This window comes from Cyanistes caeruleus, chromosome 8 (genome assembly GCF_971803275.1).
Source record: "Cyanistes caeruleus chromosome 8, bCyaCae1.hap1.1, whole genome shotgun sequence".
Classification (NCBI taxonomy): Eukaryota; Metazoa; Chordata; class Aves; order Passeriformes; family Paridae; genus Cyanistes; species Cyanistes caeruleus.
Genome location: NC_141708.1, coordinates 36346141 through 36365836, shown reverse-complemented (window position 1 = coordinate 36365836; position 19696 = coordinate 36346141). Strand labels below are relative to the sequence as shown.

The 19696-nt window shown below is 44.2% G+C and overlaps 1 protein-coding gene across 1 annotated transcript in view; it reads left to right on the top strand.

Moving 5' to 3' along the window:
- The window catches only part of PTEN (phosphatase and tensin homolog), a 47489-nt gene extending 32730 nt beyond the window's left edge, over positions 1 to 14759 (top strand). The window contains exons 6-9 of the mRNA XM_086900010.1: positions 1048 to 1189; positions 3703 to 3869; positions 10806 to 11030; positions 12354 to 14759. Coding sequence (XP_086756136.1) covers positions 1048 to 1189; positions 3703 to 3869; positions 10806 to 11030; positions 12354 to 12539 — 720 coding nt within the window. The 3' untranslated portion in view covers positions 12540 to 14759. The remainder of the gene's footprint in view (positions 1 to 1047; positions 1190 to 3702; positions 3870 to 10805; positions 11031 to 12353) is intronic.
- The last annotated feature ends 4937 nt before the right edge of the window (positions 14760 to 19696 follow it).

The window sequence follows — 19696 nt, the reverse complement described above, 5'->3', positions numbered from 1 at the left end:
TCATCTTTATCAATCTTACTTGAAAGTATTGGCTTAAAGAGCTGTTCCCTTATTTGAAGCTTTGAGCTGATTTAAAATCAGTAATAAAAACATTCTTAGATTTTATGCTCTCAAAGCAAATGTTTACCTCAGAGTTTGAACACTTGGGCTGTTGGGCCTCTTTTAATGAAACTTCCACATTTTTGGGAAAATACTCCAGGATGTTTTGTAAAGAGAAGGCAGCATCAGTCTTGAGTACAGTGATATTAGCCAAAATTAGTCTTTTGACTTAAAATGGTGTCAAAATGTAATTCCTGTAGTGGTAGATTTTAGAATTCCTAAATATAGTGGTGCTTTAGAGTATATTCATGGCACCTCTTGTTAAACATTTGATGCTCTCCATACCCAAAAAAGGAGCAGTATGGGATTATTTTTGACATGACCCCCAGGGTGTCTGTGGTGTTTGTTTTTAAGAAATGGGAAACATCTGCATTCTTTGCTTCATGGCTGGAGATGGATGTTTGGAGAGCACAGAATCACAGAAGGGTTTGGGTCAGATGGGACCTTAGAGGGTAGCTCCAGCCTTCCTGCAATGTTAGGGACACCTTCCACTATCCCAGGTTGTTCCAAGCCCCATCCATCCTGCCCTTGGACATTTCCAGGGATCCAGGGGCAGCCACAGCTTCTCCGGGCACCCTGTGCCAGGGCCTGCCCACCCTCCCAGGGAAGGAATTCTTCCCAATATCCCCTCTAACCCTACCCTCTGGCACTGGGAAGCCATTCCAAGTTCCTTCTCCATGTTTCTTCCATGTACCCTTCAGGTACTGGAAGGCCACACCCCAAAGCTTCACTTCTCCAGGCTGTGCTATCCCATTTCCCTCAGCCTTTCCTGGTGGGAGAGGTGCTCCATCCCGAGATGTGCTGAAGTAGCTGGCAAAGCAGTGCCCTGCTCTGTGTGCTGGGGGCTGGTCAGTAGTGAATGACCTCCTTTGGGCTGGAGGTGATGGGCAGGAGCCCTGTCAGTGATGCTGATCAAAGGTTTTTGACACTTGTTTTCCCTCTGTTTAGGGAGTGACAATTCCCAGTCAGAGACGCTACGTGTACTACTATAGCTACCTGTTAAAGAATCACCTGGATTATAGACCAGTGGCACTGCTGTTCCACAAGATGATGTTTGAAACAATTCCCATGTTCAGCAGCGGAACTTGCAGTAAGTACCAGCACCCCTTCACCTCTGCTAGGGAACCTGTTGGCATTTTGGATGGGGTGATGGCACCAAGAGCTGCACATCTTGGAGAAAGTCACGTGTAAACACCTCACAATCCAAAATCTGCTGGCTTAGTGGGCTCTGTCCACTGGGATCCTCCCAGGTGTAGTCTGTGAAGGACTCATGATTGTTTTACTGTGGTTTTAAATTGGCAAGTGTTTGAATGGTTTGAAGATAAGTGATTCCATATGTAGAAGCACTGAGGCTGGAAAAGACCTCCAAGATTGAGTCCAGCCTGTTACCAGTCCCCACCTTGTCACCCAAACCAGAGCACTGAGTGCCACATCCACTTGTTCCTTGGACTCCTCCAGGGATGCACCATTCTATGACTCTTTGGGTATTTGCTCCTTAATTTTATGAAAAGCCTCCTTTTTTTTCAACACAGCAACTCTTGGGAAACATGAATTGCTGAAAAACATTTGCCTAATGGCATGTTGGCTTCCAATACAGCAACATCATTCTTCCCATGATGTTCAAAAAAAATAAATGAATCAGTTCAACTGGATAAATATCTAATTAACTCTGGAATAAACTTTTCTTTATGTGGAGGTTTCTAAAGCATTAATACACCTGTAAATGATTATTCTCATCTCCTGATACACTGAGTTAGTGAGGAACAGCAGATTTTGTGAAGCTTTCAAATACAAAAACAAATTCTGCTCTGTCCTGTGGGCTGTGTTGCAGGGCAGTGACTGCCTTGTGTTGCGTGCTTGTTTTTTGTTGGTGGAAAAAATCTAATGGTTTTGCTATGAGGATTACAGTAATGTGTAATTAATTCCAGTGCCTCCTGTGGCTTTGATTAAAATTGCCCTGTTAATATTGTTGTGAGACAGTACCTGAACATGTCACACACACAAGAAACAATTGAGCAGCTTGTCAGGCTGTAACCAGGAAGGGAGGGAGGAGCCTCTGCCAAAACCCCTCTGCCTTAGGGAAGAGAGGTGTGGAGGTTACAGATTTCTGCAATTACCACTTAGTTAATGTTTTGGATGAACTGTGCTGTACTTGTGAGTCTGAGCTGCTCAAGTGAGCGCTGACTTGAGTGTCCATGGGAGGCTGCTAGGGTGGTTTTTACACCGGAGGATGTTGGGATAGACAAGGAATTGGCCAAGCACCTGAGAAGATAAATTAACTACCAGGCTCAGCAGTTGTGTGCTGCAATATTTTAAGTTTCTGTGGAGTTCTCAGTGATTTTTCAGAATGTGAAATCGATGGTCTGTGTTGTGTCTTTAGTTGTGTTGTCAGCTGTGGTGGGAGGAATTTTACCAACGTGATAACTTTCAGTTTGCCTTGTTTGTTATCATTCTGATGCTATAAAGTCATGCACAGAGCAGAATCCAGCCTCTAGGGCAGAATGAGGGGGTGACAGAGTTTCACAGCTCTGAGGATTCGAGGGAGATAAGGGCAGGAAGAGAAAGTTGTGTGGAGACCTCACAGCACCATCCAGGGTCTGAAAGGGCTACTGGGAAGCTGGAGAGGGACCTTGCAACAGGAGCTGCGGTGATAGGACTGGGGGAGATGGCTTGACACTGCCAGAGGGGAAATTTAGGTGAGATATTGGGAAGGAATTGTTCCCTGGGAGGGTGGGCAGGCCCTGGCACAGGGTGCCCTGGGCAGCTGTGGCTGCCCCTGGATCCCTGGAAGTGTCCAAGGGCAGGTTGGACTTTGGGGCTTGGAGCAGCCTGGGATAGTGGAAGGTGTCGCTGCTCCTGGCAGGGGTGGCACTGGATGGACTTTAAGTCCCTTCCAACCCAGACCATCCTGGGGATTCTCTGAACCTGGCAGTTATAGTTTCATCACTGGGCCCTTCAGCAGGACAGTGTGGGTGTGGTTAGTAGGGACTGCCACACCTCTACAGGGGTGTCTGATATGACCATTTCCAAAGCAACTCTTCCTAAACTGGACCAAAAACCTGTTTTAATTTCAGTATTACCCCTGCAGATTTAATTGGGGGAGTTATGCCATGGCTGGAACTTCTCTGGTGATGGTGATTTACAGGACTAGCTTAGGCTGTGCTGGTTAGTTTTCAGCATTAATGTTCAGTTTTGTTCTTGTTTGTTTATGTAAGAGTAGAGTCAGTTTGACATGACCAGCCACTCTACAATTGGAGGAAGAGGTGAGAGTGAATAAAACCTCTCACTTCAGTCTGTGTAATAGAGAGGAGAGGGAAAATGCAAGGAACAGTCAAGTAGTTGTTACGTTTTACATCATTATATTAAAAAGAAATAACATTTTAGGATCTCCCTGGTGTCCTGAAAGTATTGCCATGAAGGACAGAAATCTCTAAGGTTATTTCCAGTAGCATCTGGTGAAGTTTGATCACCTGTGCTGTTAAACCCTTAATGGAAACTTAGTTAACTTTGAAAATACCATGATTTTGTTTCTGCTCCCACTGTTGTGCTTTTTGACACTTTTGAGTCTTTTCTCACCAAGTGGCACTCTGTTTTGTCACACAGATCCTCAGTTTGTGGTGTACCAGCTCAAGGTAAAGATATTCACCTCCCCTTCAGGACCCTCACGACGTGAAGACAAGTACATGTACTTTGAATTCCCTCAACCTTTGCCGGTATGCGGTGATATCAAAGTGGAATTTTTCCACAAACAGAACAAGATGTTGAAAAAGGTTGGTTTCCTTGCTTTTTCTGGAAAATGTTGTCGAGCCAGCCCCTGATGCTGGGGGCTGGGGTGTTGGTTATTTTTCAAGGATGTTTAATCACAGCATTTAATTCTTTGATGTCTGGTTTTCCCGAGGAGCCGGTTGACCACAAAATGAAAGTTGGATGTTTGGGGAGTCGGTGAGATTAAGTACAAAGGTTGGATAAAAATGATCCTGGGTCTGTATTGCAGTCATTTGGGTAGTAGTGAGTAATCTAATTGAGGAAGAAACATTCACCTTCTAAAAATAGACTTGCATACTGAGCAAGTTAACTCCAGCTGTTTTCTTCACTAAATTTTCCTGAGGTTTGAGCAGGCACAGAAGACCCTGTCTGTGCTGTTGGCTGATTTGTACCCATCTGTCAAATTTAGCTGAATTTCTGAGATAATTGTGTTCCCACGCACTTTGTAAAAGTATCTCTGCAATCTCTCCACCACCTCTCTGTTCCCAGCTGCAGTGCCTTGACATGAGAGGTTTAGAGAATTCCCTCAGAGCTGAGGGTTTTATTAGGGTCTTAGTTGTGGAAAAAAAAATTAATCTAGAACTCAGTTTGAAGCCAAAGTCAGTTCTTAAAGCTGAATCCCTGAGTTTCTTTAGTTCTGGTGCTTGTGGAGCCACTTTGGGTCTACCAGAGTGAAAGGTGAGGATGGGACTCAGACGTGTTGATTAAAGGCTGCTTTGGTTTTTGCTACTTAAAATCCTTATCAGTACTTACTCCCTGTTGAATTGAGGTTAGGAAACTTTAGAGCATTCAGTGAGTGAATTCATAAAAGTAAGAAATGCTAAAGTGGATCAGGAGATGAAGAAGTGGTGAGGTAACATCACTTAGAGCTGTGCAGACATGTTGTACCTGCCAGCTGTGTGTGAATGCACACATGCACACTGTTGTGTGGGCTTGGTAGTGTGAACAAGTTTAATTCACATGCTGGTGTCTGCAAAAGTTTCTGGACAGTTCCTTAGTGGCCCTGTTTTCCTTCTCTGCCTGTTTGAGGAGATGCTTTAGTTGGTCAGTGCAGTACAGAGACTGTAAAAGCATTTTAAAAGTAGAAATTCTACTTCAAAGCCAAGATTATTGACATGCAAGCAGCCAGTTTTGAGAAGAGTCTTTTAAAGGAGCACTCAGATGAGTACTGTGGGCTAAAAATGAGTAATGCAGGGAGGAGATGATGCAAAACCCCAACATCTGAGACAAGGTCCTGCTTTATCTACTCTCTCCTATCTGGACTGTGAGTTTGTTGTTTCTTTGTCATCTCCAGTAACACATGGATTACAGACACACCTGATGGGAAGTGCTGTGCTGCCCTGGCCATCTCTGAAATACCAGTGTGCAGGTCAGCTGCTGGGTCTTGGCTCTGTAGCTCCAGGAACAAACTCCTGTATTTATTTTACCTCTGGACAGAGCACTGAGATCCAGAGACAGCACAATGAGAGCCCCTCATGAGCACACACAGTTTCTGCAGTATGGGTTGGGTCTTCAGGAGTGTGTAGAAGTGCAGAACCACAGCAGGAGGATTACTGTGCTGGAGTTTCATTTCAGGGTGTCAGATTGTGGTTTCATTTCTTAAGAATCTTTGTAGCTTCTGAGTAGCTGGTTGATTTCTTTTTATTTTTTCTTCTTTTTGTCTATTTTTATCAAACACCTGAACTATTTGGGTTCTGTGGATTATAGATAGTGCAGAGGTGCTCAGTTTCTCAGTGGTTTTGGCCTGGTAGAGCCAAAGAAATGGTGAAGGTCGTTCTTTTCACATCTGCAAACTTTTCTGAGATGGAAATTGCTCCTTCATCACCCAGTAAAAGAACTACCTTGATAATCTGTCTTAAATATCTGTTGAATCAAGTGTTTTATTGCCTCAGCTTTCAGTATGAATGGAGGAGAAAGGAAAATAGGTGTGAGATGTTCCACAGTTCTGGTAACAGACCTCTCTGAGCTCTGCTACAAATGCAGGAGCTGATCATTCCAAGAGGTCCTTGGACAGGTTGTTGCATAAAGTGAATGAGGTGAGAACAGGGAAAAGGGGAATATTAGTGCCAGAAGAACTCACCTTGGCTCAGATTGAACACATTTCTCTGTCCAGGTGTTTCACATCTGTGCTGTTTCTTATCTGCATCAACTGTCTACACAGCTTTTAACCAAAATCCCAAACTGAAGGCCCTCCTCTGGGGAGACTTGTATTTTAAAGATCCCTTTATGCAATGATCACCTAGTTCATGAGGAACAGCATAATTAGGTGTAACAGCATCTTATCTCTCAGAGATTCTGCTTTATTAATCAGGTTTATGAAAAGTGGAATTTAAGTCTTTTGCCTGTCACTGGTTCTTGTTCTCCCCAGGTTTTCTGTTAACAGATTATAGCTAAACAAGTCTTAAAGACATCACATATTGACCAGTCTGCATTTTAACTTTAGCATAATATAAAAACCTAGTAAGATCAATTGAAAGTGTAATTCCTGGTCCATTCTGAGCCTCAGGCTGGAGAATGGCTGTGTCTCATCTCTGGAGATGCAGAAAACTTCTTTGCCCTGGCTCTGGTTTGGTGTTTGGTAACACAGATCTCAGCTGAAGTGCCCCAGATTCCCTCACCTGTACTTGCTTCCAAATTTCCCAATCCTTTGATGAACAGCATTATCTGCAGAGCTCTCTGTAGGGAGGGCTCTCCTCAATTTTGCTCAGGCTCATTTTGGATAAAATTATGCATAAACCAAACCAAACCTGAATGACCAAATGACTTCAAGCACCTAATGTTACAGAGTCAGTGTGAGATTTAAAGCAGCCACTTTTTTTTAATAGCAAAAGCTAATTTAAGCAAATTCAGTGGCTTTTGGGAGCTGACCTCAGCCACAGGATCATTGGTGCCACTGGGGAATTGGTACAGGGCAGGCAGCCTTGGAAAAGTTTCATCCCTTCCATAGTTTCTGCCACCTGGCATCAGTTAGAAGTCCCCAGCTCTTGGTCTTTTCTTGTCTAATCAAGTTGTTTACTTTATTCTCAGACTATTTCTTCAGTGAGCTGTAGCTACTTCCTTTCAAGAATGAAATGCATGCCCACATGAGAACAAAATGGCTTGAGGCTCGAGTGCCGTGACTCTGTATGAATTTCTGATGGTAGAAGTTAGTAATTTGGGGGAATTTTTTTTTATTTTTTTTTTGAGCATGGCTTTTTGCTGTAGCTTGACTGTTCCTCCATCTCAGACTGCTGCTGTAGTCACTCTAGTTTTGCCCCCATGGATCTGTGCAAAGCCTTTTTTTTCCAGTTATTGATGTTGACATGATAATCTGAAAGTATTTCAGAGTATCCTTAGATCACTCGGTTCAATGGGAGTCTGTTTAAAAATAATACAGAAATCTCCTCATCTCCAGAGCCTGGGGCTGAAGGAGACCTTTTTTTGGGAGTCCTCCCAGTACAGATGAGAGGGAAATGTTGATGTGGGTTTAATTTGTGAGAGTCAGTGGTGTTTTATCCCCAGACTCCAGCGTAGGAGGGCTGACAGCATTGTTTGAGCAGTTGCATTTCATCTCTCAAGTCTAGAGATAAGTTCTGCTGCAGAGTTCAACAAGACTTTGGGCAGTTGCTGTTAAGCAAACGCTGAGGAATGAACTCTGAAAATGTCAGAAGACTCAGTGTTGATCTGAAAATGGTACAGGAAGTTCCATCGGGCAGGCCTAGGGAACAGGCTGAACCATGATCTCCATTCTTGGAGAGCATCTCCAGACCCTCAGCGGGTGCTGCAGAGGGACTCTGAGTGCCTGTAGATCTCTCAGCAAAAGTTAAGCTCTCAGGAGGACATGGGAACTCCTGATTGATGGCTTGAATCCTGAATTTGCATCTCAGTCTGCAGCTAGAGACCAGCTCTAGAGTGGAGAATGCTTTTCTGTCAGTCTGTGAAAGTGCACGAGGTAGGGACAAGCACTGTTTGTCAGAATTGTGGGATTAAATCAGCCTCTGTCTCATCTGATACTGCAGTGGAGATTTATGGCACAGATTTGGTTATGGGAAGAAGTACATCTGTGGTTTATTTTTTTTTTTTTAAGACAGATGTCTGTGATGTAACTGGAAGTGAAGCAAAACACATTGAAAAACAGTCTCTAATACTTTTTTTTTTTTTTTAGAGATCTGTTCATTAACTTGTGTTATGTGAGCACTTGGTCTGGTATTTTGATTTGCTATATAAAGCCTGAGTTCAGTTCATGCCTTGATTTTTAAAATTCCTATCTTTGGCCCATATTACATCATCTTTCCTCCTTGTCTCCCATGAAATATCTTGGGTCCTGATGCTTTAGCTGAATGCTCACTTTGAATAATGGATTTGCTCTTCGGAGAAAACAGTGACACGTTATCAGCCTGAAGAGCTAATTCCAAAAAACATGACCAAGTCTTTCCTCAATTTGAGTGGTGGCCATGCCATGTTCCAGGACCCATGAACTCAGTTTATTAGGCTAATTAAGTTGTGTAGTGGGAAGGAAAGGAAAATAACTTGATGCTTTAAAAAGCTGGAGGGAGATAAAAGGAGAAATGACCAGCTCAGCTGAGTTGTATTGTTTAGTTTGAGTCCCTGAAGACTTCTGCAAATTTATCCCAAGGAACACAGATTAAAAGCTGCCTAGTGAGAGGTTTATTGTCTGTCAGCCCCTGTCAGTGAAGCTGAGTTCCCCCAGCCCCTGAAGTTCCAACTAAATGCCTCCTGGTTTTCCACTCGTGGAGCTGAAGATGAGGCATGACAAAACTGTGCCTTCTGCTGGCATTGATTCCCATCCAGTGGCCTCTTTTTCTGTGGCACTGCTTTCCCACTGGTGACAGGAGCCATTCTCCAACCATCCATCCCCTGCAGCATGTCCTCCCCTCCCTGGAGATGACACTGGTGGTGCTGGGGACCAGCACCAGGGGGATTTTCAGCAGGAAAGCTGCTGCTTGTCTCTGTCTTGACCTGAGCAGGTCCTGTGTTTTGAGCAGGAATAAACATCTCACCTCCTTGGAGTCCTTTCTGAGGAACTCACTGTGTGGGTGAGGAGGAGCCTGGATCAGGGTACCATGGGGTTGTCTTCACAGGGATTTTGTCTGCTGCCTCCTGCTCTGGGAGAGAGACATCATCAGAGTGACCCCAGGATATTCATCCTCAGCTTCCAGACCCGGGCAGGACATTTCTCAGGCTGTTCTTGGGGAAAGAGGAGAGTGTGAAATGTATATGCAGGGCCTGGCAAGAGCCTGCTAACTACTGCCTCCCATGGATGGGCTCCAACAAGGCTTCTTCAGAGATGGGATGGCTTGAAGGGAATCAGGGGCAGTGGGAAACAGCTGTCAGACTCCCCCAACAACTCACTTGCTAGATGAACTTGATTCCCAAAGTGCTGGAGAGAGAGGCATGTGGTAAAGTGGGAACTCAGCTACCAGAGGTGTTCCTGGCTGGATTTTTAACTTCTGTCTTGGGGTCTCTCAGGTGCTTAGAAAAATGCAGACAAGCTGGAAGCGGTTTTGTAGGCTTTACCTAAAATACTGAAAATCAATCTGCTGCCGTTTGGTGGAGAGGGACACTTGTGAATTCCCAGTATCTTGTTTGAATAAATTTGTGAGGAGGATGAGTGTGAGTTAAGTAGTCCAGCTCTTCCCTGTCCTCTTTCATTGGCTCAGGAAAATGCTGTGGTATTTTGCTGGTGCCAAACTGCCTTCAGCAGGAGGCCTGCTCGTGTCACACATGCTGGAATCACTTCTGTTCCACCTCTGTTTTCCCCCCCGCTTCCTTACTAGCAGAGATGAATAGGAAGATAGGGCAGGACATGGATTTTTCCAATAAGAAATTGGAATTAAATCTCCTTGGTAAACCAAAATATGTAAGTTAGCTCAGAAGGAGTGAGTTTGTGTTCTGTTCCTGTGTAATAGCAAGGAATGTTAGATTCTGGAATGGGTTACTTTCCTTGCAGCTTTAGCAGCAATGCAGGAATACTGACCATTGTGGGAGGAACTGTCCATTCCCATCTTTGATCTTTGCCCTGAAAAGCCACATCAGAGTCACACAGAAGATTTCAGGTGTAGAGAGCAAGTGGATGTAGCTCAGTGTCAGATGGAGAGGGGTTTGCTGTGCCATCAGGACCAAGCTGCCAAGGAGAGCTGACCTTGGAAACATCAGCTCTGGGCTGGCAGAAAGCTGCTTCTCCAGAGCCTTCAGGATCTCTGATAGAGGGATGTCCTGCCTCTTGGTACAGCTGGAGCTGTGGCAGAGTGGAGAATCAAACTGCTGATGGTTGTCTGTCAAGTTCTGCTTAAGCTGAACATCCTTCAGCTGTCACTGCCTCAGCTTCTCCCTAAAATCTTCCTGCTGAGTGACGGGACAGCAGGCGCTGGCTCTGCCTTCCTCCCAGTGCTGTTCAGCAAAAGTCTGGCTGGGTGAAAGCATCTCAGCAAAGCACCCATGAATCCTTTGCTGTAGTAGTAAAGTAGTTGCTCAATTGTAGCTAGATCTGTATAAAAATAAGAAAATCTTTCTGTTACAGGGGAGATTCAATATTGCTCACCTCATCTGATGAGGTTGTCTGTTGGGTTCAGGGATTGCTTGGCAAGGTGTGAGGAAAAAAAAATAAATCTATTTATGCCTTGTGATTGCAAGTTTTAGTTTACTGAATTTATTATCATCTGCTTTTATTGCAGGTATGCTAGTTTAAAGCCCAGCTCTCAATGAGTGATTCTTAAAAGCTTAATTGGTTAAAATTGAGCTTGATGAATGCAGATTTTTGTGTGTTGTCCAGGAGATGTGGTGAAAATGTCTTTGCATGCAATGTAACAAATGACAGACTGTTGTCCAAGTTTTGCCTGATATAACAGATCTGTTTTTGACCAGATGCTGATAGCAGTCTAATTAACGTGCCATTAGTGAATACTAAAGCAAGCTTGTTTTCTGTGTTCTTCCTCCCCCAGGACAAAATGTTTCACTTTTGGGTAAATACATTCTTCATAGGACTGGATGAAAATTCAGACAAAGTAGAAAATGGAAGTCTAGTTGCAGATCAGGAACTTGATGGTATTTTCAGTACAGAGCGCTCAGATAATGATAAGGAATATTTAATCCTTACATTAACAAAAAACGATCTAGACAAAGCAAATAAAGATAAAGCCAACAGATATTTCTCTCCAAACTTCAAGGTCAGTATATTTTATTTGTGAACAAAGCTGAAAAGCTGCATGATTTGTTTGTCTTGCCTTTGGAGGGACCCTGTGAAACTGCTGTGTAGAAGCTGAGTTCATGTGTTGGTATTGCCATCACTTAGCAAAGCTTTGAGCTTTGTACTTCTGTCTGCTTTTTGGGGAGCTGATGGATGTTGAGCAGCTGGGGTTGAAGTCTGCAGGTTGTTCAGGTGTTTATTGAAGCCATCAGAGGTGTGGGAGAGCTGGTGACCAGGTGCCATCATCCCTGCTCCAGCTGCATTGCCTGAGTTCTGGGCTGGGCACACTCAGCTGCTGAGCTGATTTGCAGCAGCGCCTTTTCCATGGGAAGCAGAGGGGGGCACAAGGATGATTTGGGGTCTGGAGCATCTCTCTGATGAGGAGAGGCTGCGGGAGCTGGGCTGGGTCAGTCTGGAGAAGGGAAGGCTGAGGGGGGATCCCTGTCTGTCCCACACAGACATCTCCAGAGGGTGTCAGAGGAGGCTGCCAGGCTCTGTTCTGTGGTGCCAGTGACAGAGAGAGAAGCAAAGGCCATACACAAAAACACAAGTTCCACCTCAACATGAGGAAGAGCTTCTTTCCATGAGGGTGGCAGAGCCCTGCAACAGCTGCCTGGGGTGGGTATGGAGTCTCCCTCTCTGGAGACATTCCAAGCCCACCTGGAAATGCTCCTGTGCCTGGGCAGGGGGTGTTGGACTGGATCATCTCCAGAGGTCTCTTCAACCCCAGCTGATTCCAGGAATACCTTACCCAGGCAGTTTAGCTTTGGGGAATATGAGCCATTGCCAGCAGCGTTTTAAACACGAAAAAGGCATTTGTAAGAATTCCAGCATTTTCTAACTTCCTCATAAAAGATCAGCCAGTGCTCATTTGAAGGTAATGGTCATAGCTGCTTGGAATATTGCTTGGATCAGACTTCCCACACATGAGATACCCATTAGAGAGTGTTTTGTTCATTCCTGTGCACTCTTGCTGCAATCTCCTGGTGCTCTGGGAATTGTGGAGGGCAGGAGGGTGGTGGTGTGGCCTGGTGTGCTGGGATATCCTGCTGCTGCAGCTCAGGAGCACCTGAGCCCTCAGCCAGACACAATTCCTGCAGCTGGGCTGGAAAAATCCTGCTGCTTTGCCAGGCCTTTGTTTTGCCAGGGGTGGTGTTGAGAGGCTGGCAAACCTCTCTCTGGGGAGAGCAGCACGGGTGTGACTCAGGGTAGCCAAGGAGCTGTGCTGTTAAGAGCTGCTTTGTTGCCTGTGCTCAATTGAAGTCTGGGTTCCCTTTTTAAATGTTGTTTTTTCCTTCCCCAGGTGAAGCTATTTTTCACAAAAACAGTAGAAGAGCCATCAAACCCAGAGGCTAGCAGTTCAACTTCTGTAACACCAGATGTTAGTGACAATGAACCTGATCATTATAGATACTCTGACACCACTGACTCTGATCCAGAGAATGAACCTTTTGATGAAGATCAGCATACGCAGATTACAAAAGTCTGAATATTTTTTTTATCAGAGATAAAAAAAAAAACATACAAAAAAACCAACCATGAAGACAGACAAACTTGAATAAACTGAAAAAAAAGAAAAGGACCTTTCTAAATGGCAAAAGGACATAGTGTCAGATTACCAATTATAGGAACAATTCTTTCCTGACCAATCTTGTTTTGCCCTATAAATCTACAGGGTTTGACACTTGTCCAGTCGGGGGGGTAAAAGAAAGGTTACGTAGCTCTTATGTATATACCTTTTTGTGTCAAAGGACATTAAAACTTCAATTAGGAACTATAAACATGGCACTTTCCCATTTTATTCCAGTTTTATAAAAGTGGAGACAGACCTAATGTGTATGCGTAGGAATTTTTCCTTTTGTGTTCTGTCACCAAACGAAGTTTCAAAAACCGAAAAAAAAAAAAAAAAATATTTACAGGTTCACATCCTGCCCCTTTTTTTTGCACTTGTGTGGCAACAGAAAAGTCTGCAGTTGGCTAAGAGATGTTTCTAGAAGGTTTTTCCTACATTCTAATGCATGTTTTTTGGATGGGGGCTGGAAGGTGATGCTCGGAAAGGAGCGTGGCCTGTGTACCATATCCGGCTGTTCCATGCACCTTTCCTCAGCATGCTGCCCTAATTCATCCGGGACAATGGGTGAGGAGTCGCCGCTGTCACTGCTTGTTGTTTGTGCATTTTTCATTTTTTTTAAGTGTAATGGTGCTAGAAAAGGCAGCTAGAGGGAGTGATTCTGTCTAGGGGTACAGGAATGAACCTTCACGACACCCACGAGACCTGCGCAATGAAGGGAGACCAGGAATTGGGGTCACGAGAAACAAAACAAAAATAAAAAACAAAAGGAAACACAGCAACAATGACTTAACCATACAAATGTGGAGGCTATCAACTAAAGTAAGAGCTTGAAACAAATGGTTACAAAATTTGACAATGATTTATTGGGATTTTTTCTGAATTGTAATGGCTGCTCCATCTCCTGTGTAATCAAGGCCAGTGCTAAAAGTCAGATGCTCTTAGTGCAAAAACATCAGTCAACATCTTACATTTATATTAGTAGTTTTTCAATCATATTCCTGCTGTGAATACTTCATGTGCTGCCTTGCAAGCTTTTTGGTTTTGTTTTTTTTTTTTTTCCCTCTCTCATGAATATAAAAAGATTTTGTAATGGTGCACAGGAAATGTCATTGGAGATTCTCCAGGTTAGTGTTTGTTTGGAAGATTTCTGATGCATTTATTCAATCAAACCTCTGTCAGCCGTTCCACCCCTTTGACCCTACACATTCTATTACAATGAGTTTTGCAGTTTTGCACACTTTTTTTTTAAAAAAAAAAAAAAATGTCATTAACTGTTAGGGAATTTTACTTGAATACTCATTACCTGCAATGTTTTAAAAACGGACATTACACACCAGAGACAGGAAAAACCAGTGTTGCAGTAAATTCTCAACGCTGTAAATGAAGATTAAAAAGCAGAAATGCATTATACAAAAAACATTTAAAAACTAGAAAAAACAACCCCTTCAACCACCCAACAAATTGTTTTCCTAAACCAAGTGGCAGGGTTGGATCATTTGTTCCTAGGGACACAGGTAGGGCTCAAAGTTGGCTTCTGGTGGACGATTGTCATGCCCAGCCTGAGGTGACTCAGGAGTCCAGCTGCTGGTGTGTCCAGATGTGAAGTCACTGCCAAAACGGGCCTCTCTAAGTGGGCCATGAACAGCTGACCCCAAATTGATGCTTTTTTTTTAGGATTTAGTACACACATCCCTCCACTTAATTAACTTTTTGGTGCTGACATGGAAGTTCATGAGCTGTGTTCTCAGCCAGAATTATGAATGGGATCTGTCAGAGCCCTGCACAGCAGCATTAATGGTTGGAATTTGAACCACACAAGGCAGGACTTCCACTAATTACAATTGGTAAACCAAGGTGTAAAGGGCTTTAATTTTTTATTTTTTTTTTTCTTATCTGGTTTCTGTTGGTCAATTCTGCTCCTCAGATTCATGATTCTAACAAAGCTGGTAATATGTTCTGACTTACAGGTTTAATTAGACTTTAATGGATCAAGGTTCAGTGCTCATTGTGACGAGCAAGAGGTGGTTTTCCCTTGGGAACAGGAATTTTAACTCTTACCCTTCCAATCGTGTTTCACCCTGTCTGGTTTATAACAGTTGAAAGTTGTGTTGGCTTAATAAACCAAACTGTTCTTGCTTGGATAGTATTGGGATCTTGGCACTGCTGCGTGTCCCACTTTGGATAATCAGGATTGGATGGTGCAGTTCCAGTCGGTGACGCCGGATCGGGAATCAGGACGCAAGGATGGGCTTTTGCACTGTTATTTTTCCTTTGGAATGTGAAGGTTGGAATGAGGGTTTTGAATTTTTTGTTTTTATTTTTATTTTTTTTTTTTAATTTTTTTGGATTTTTTTTTTTTTTTTTTTTAATGTTTCGACGTCTTTGAAAAGCCTTGCTTACATTTTATGGTGTAGTCATTGGATATGGAAAAATGGCATTATATATATATATTATATATATAAATATATATTATACATACTCTCCTATACTTTATTTCAGTTACCACCCCCATAGAAGTTGACAAGAATTGCTATGACTGAAAGGTTTTTGAGTCCTTATTAAAACTTTATTTATGACAGTATTCATAATTAGCTTGAGCTGCATTCTGTAGGTAATCTTTCCTTGAGTTTCCGGACTGTACGCTTCAGCCTGTTGGGATATGCAAGAGCTTACATGTCTGAAACTACTTGAAGGCATCACTTTGGTAAGAGCTTAACTGTAAGGCCCTGAAGCATCCCCTGGGCTTGGGCAGCCCCAGTGAAAAATCTTTGCCACAGCTGCTCCTCCAGGGCAGCTGTGCAAATACAGCCTCCAGATTCCTCCCCGGGGCACACATTGTAAACTGAAGTGGAGTTTACATGCAGCATCAAAATCAGCTTTCCAAATTAAAAACAAAAAAAAAAAACAACAAACCCTTCAAATAATCCAAAAAGAGGATGCTGGTGTGCAAGTTCCATGTTTAGTCCTAGCAAGTGTGTGCAATATGTTAACGATGCCTGTGGTTGCCACGAAGTGCCTCGTTTACCTTCTCAATACTGTTGGAAAGTGTCGTGCATGCAGATGGATGGGGTGGGACTGTGCACTAAAAGGGGCTCCAACTGCAGCGTTTTGGCAGAGCTGCCTTTCTCTGCCAGTTCAAATTTCCAGTCTGTTTTCATATAGCATATATATATATAGATACTAAAAGAAAAAAAAAAAAATCAGTCTGTTAAGCAGCCTTACTCTGATTCAGCCTCTTCAAATACTATTGTGCTGTGCAACAGTGGCTCTGTGTGTAACTGAGAATACACAAAAACCAAGTATGACATGTACAGGATAATGCCTCATACAAATCAGATGTCCGTTTGTTATTGTGTTTAACAACCCTTTATCTCTTAGTGTTAAAACTCCACTTAAAACTGATTAAAGTCTCATTCTTGTCACTGTGTGGGTGTTTTATTGCAGTGTTCTGAGCTTGGAGAACAGCTGAGACGTTGTGCTTGTAAAGCTGTGGAATTTGGAGTGCGCTGCTTGGAGCCAAGGGCGCTCCTTGTGCATCCAGGGGTTTGAAGGGAGCTGCTGCTCCAAAGCCTGGTGTTTTCCAGAGGTTTGAGCAGTGCAGAAGTGGAAGTCCAGACGTGTGCAGGGATATCAGACCCTCACTTTGTTATCCTGGTGAAGGGAAAGCACCTCCTGGGGCATCAGACCACACGGGCAGGTGCCTGTCCCCAGTGCCTGAGGAGCTGCAAGAAGGATGGAGACAGGCTAACGACGAGGGCCTGGAGTGCCAGGAAATGGGGAATGGCTTCCCAGTGCCAGAGGGCAGGGATGGATGGGATATTGGGAAGAAATCCTTCCCTGTGAGGGTGGGCAGGCCCTGGCACAGGGTGCCCAGAGCAGCTGTGGCTGCCCCTGGATCCCTGGAAGTGTCCAAGGCCAGGTTGGACTTTGGGGCTTGGAGCAGCCTGGGACAGTGGAAGCTGTCCCTGCCCATGGAACTGGATGGGCTTTAAGGTTCCTTCCCACCCAGGCCATCCTGGGATTTTCTATTTAGTCTCGCAGAGAACTTCAAAATGCACCTTATAAATAAGTTAATGTTGCATCTGCTGCATAATGAGACGTGAGTGCCACCTGAGAATTCTTCTCCTGAAGTAGCTTTACATTGACAATGAGATGCATTTTTCCCTATAGAATTACAGGATTGTTAAGGTTGGAAAAGCCCTTTGAGATCATCAAGTCCACTCTCAGGACAAGATCAAGTAGGTAATTCTGGGGTTCTTCTGGTTGCTTGGCTGTTTTCAAGCCAGATTTTCAAGTGGCACTTCAATCCTAGGTGGTGTTCCCTGTTCCCAGGGTTCCCCCTGGGCTGCAGGAAGGTGAGAAGGGGTGGGGAGGTGCTCTGCTGCGCCCCCAAATCGGGTAACTTCAGGTGCCTCTTGTTACTCCTCCTTCCTTCCCACCACTGGTAAGGCCAGCTTGCTTTCATTTGGCTGAGCATCTCCAAAAAACGCTGGGTTCTGTTTGGGAAGGGAGGTTTTGGTGCTCTGTGGGGTGGGTGCAGTGTTGGCCAGGTGGGTCTGACCCTGCAGGTGAGTGGCACTGGGAAGGGCTTTGCACCTCAGCACGTGCTGCTACCCAGGCTGTTAAAGCATGTTCCTTTTGGTGAGCTTGGTTTGTGTCCAAAAAAATGACAGCAGGGTGGGAAGATGCAGAGGAGAGTAGTCTGAACAGGGTTCAACATGATGAGGAATTTCTATAAATATATATATACATATATAAATATATATACAATATAAATCCACAGAGATCTCTCTCTGTGAGGGGATTCTGCTCTGGAGACAGGTGGGAAGTGCTGTGGACAGAGGATTTTATTTGACTCTGACACTCATCCCACTGACTGAAAGTCCCATGGCCCAGCCCCCAGCAGCTAAAGGTGGTTTCTAGGCAAAAAAAAAAGCTCATTTTTTCCACTCTGGTGACCGACGTGGTGACAGAGATTCCCAGGGAGGTGCTGGGTGGCAGCACAGAGGACAGTCCCTGTGCTCCATCCCCACACCTGGGATTTCCGTGTCCTCTGAGCCCTCTGCAGCTCCAGGGCCTGGCTGAGCTTTCCCAACCTCTGGCATCAGCAGGGAGCAGCAGCTCAGTTCCTTCAGCTCCCTTTCCAGGCAGCCACGGAGGGGTGGTTAATAATTAATTGTGTCTTCTTTTAAAGCTGCAGCAGAGTTATAAATTGCACTCTTTCAAGAAGGAAAGGTACTGGTGGGAGAATTTAAACTCCTTTTCCTGCTCCACTGCTCCACCTGGGTGCAGTGGGAGCTGGACTGAAAAAGAAACAACCCAACAAACCATTCCAATAGATTGTGACTCGATGCAAAGGGAGGGGGGTTGAGTAAGGAGTCAGCTCAGTGTCCTCTCAAAAACAGAACGTGAATTGCTGCTTTGGCTTCTTGTCACCCTCGTTCTTCGCTATCTTCTCAAACCCCATCTTTCCACATCTGTCCCTGCTAATTCTGCTCCTTTCTTTATTTCATACAATCCTGTGCAAGGCAGATGAGAAAATCCCTTTATTTTGAACTGAAGGTCCCACTAAAATAAAAGCCATTGCTTGTTTCTTTGCCTTTTGCTCCCTGTTCTTTGAGGCTTTTCCTTGTTGGGCTTTTTTTAATGGCATTTCATTGTTTTTTCCATGTGTTTCTTCTCATTTTCCACTTACCTTCTGTGCTTTCAAACTTTTCAGCCACTGCTCTGTGTTGCAATATAGGACAGGTAATTATTTTCTGCCTGGGTTTTTTGGGGTTTATTTTTTTTAGTTGCTTGTTTTTGTTTGGTTGTGGTTTGGGTTTTTTTTTTTTTCTTTTTGTCTACCGAGCTTTATTCTGAAGGCACAGCAGGGAGAAATGATTTTAGGGTTTTTTTTTTTTTAAAAAAAAAGAAAGAACAGCTCTGAGAAACATTAGGGTTGTGCAGGTTCAGCAGATGTGTTTGCCTTGGTGAGCTCCTGGTGCTCTGCACAAACCTGGATGTGTTTATCCGGCCTAATGGGAGCGATGAGCACATGGACTGGACTTGTGATGAGCAACCTGAATAAAAAAAGCTTGCTAATGAACTGCTGGGCTACACTTTCCAGCTGCAAACGTTGCTGTATGGGCTGTGCTGGCTACAGAAGTATTAAAAAAATGGGCTTAGTGGGGTTTATTTTTACTTTTTGAGGGCTCCTGTGCTCGGTAATTTACTTTGTCTCCCATCCCTAAGCCCTGAAATTTGTGGCACTTTGCCTTCAAGTTTTCCTGCTCACAGAGGAGTTTTAAGCTGATAAAAGGTGGTATTTCAAAGGCTGAGCTTGGTGCTTTAAATTTGTATAATTCAGGCTGCTTCAGGCCCTGCTGGTGTTTTTGTGGCCTTTGACAAAATAATTGTAGTGTCAAGGTTATGTGGGGTCTGGAAGAGGCTGAAAGCAGCTGGGAAACGCTGGATTGAGGAATTCCAGCAGCCTGGACAGAGAGAGATCTTGGGCTGCCCCATCCTCCAGTGGCAGGAGGAAAATGGCAGAAGAAAACGGGAAGGATTCTGTCATGGAAATCTCTGCAGGAATGAGCCTCTTAAATGGAAATTAATGAGTTTGGAGGAGAAGGCGGCAAAGGCTTTAATGTAAATCAGGATTTGGTAATGGGAGAGTGAAACCTCGTGGGTGGAGGCATGGAACTTGTGAGGAAAGGGGTGATGGCACATGTTTATAGAGATTTGCTGGGGTTTTGCAAGGATGGGATGAAACAGCTGATGAGAGGTGTCTGAGAGGCATCTGGAGGGCGGGAGATGCGTTTGAGAGGTTGGCTTGGGGATCCTTCGCTTTAAAAAGTGTTTGAAACTATGGAAACAGGAGGGCTGACAGCTCCAGACTGGAGTTGGGACTGCAACCAGCTTAGGAAAACGTTGAAATTTGCGTTGGAGGATGGTAAAGATCACGCAGCAGTGAGAGGAGACTGATAACATCCACTCACCAGCACAAAGAAGAGTTATTCCCCTTCCCTGAATGTCAGCACTTGGGAAGGACGTGGCTTTTTTCCCTGGAACCTGAAAAGCAGCTCTGGTCC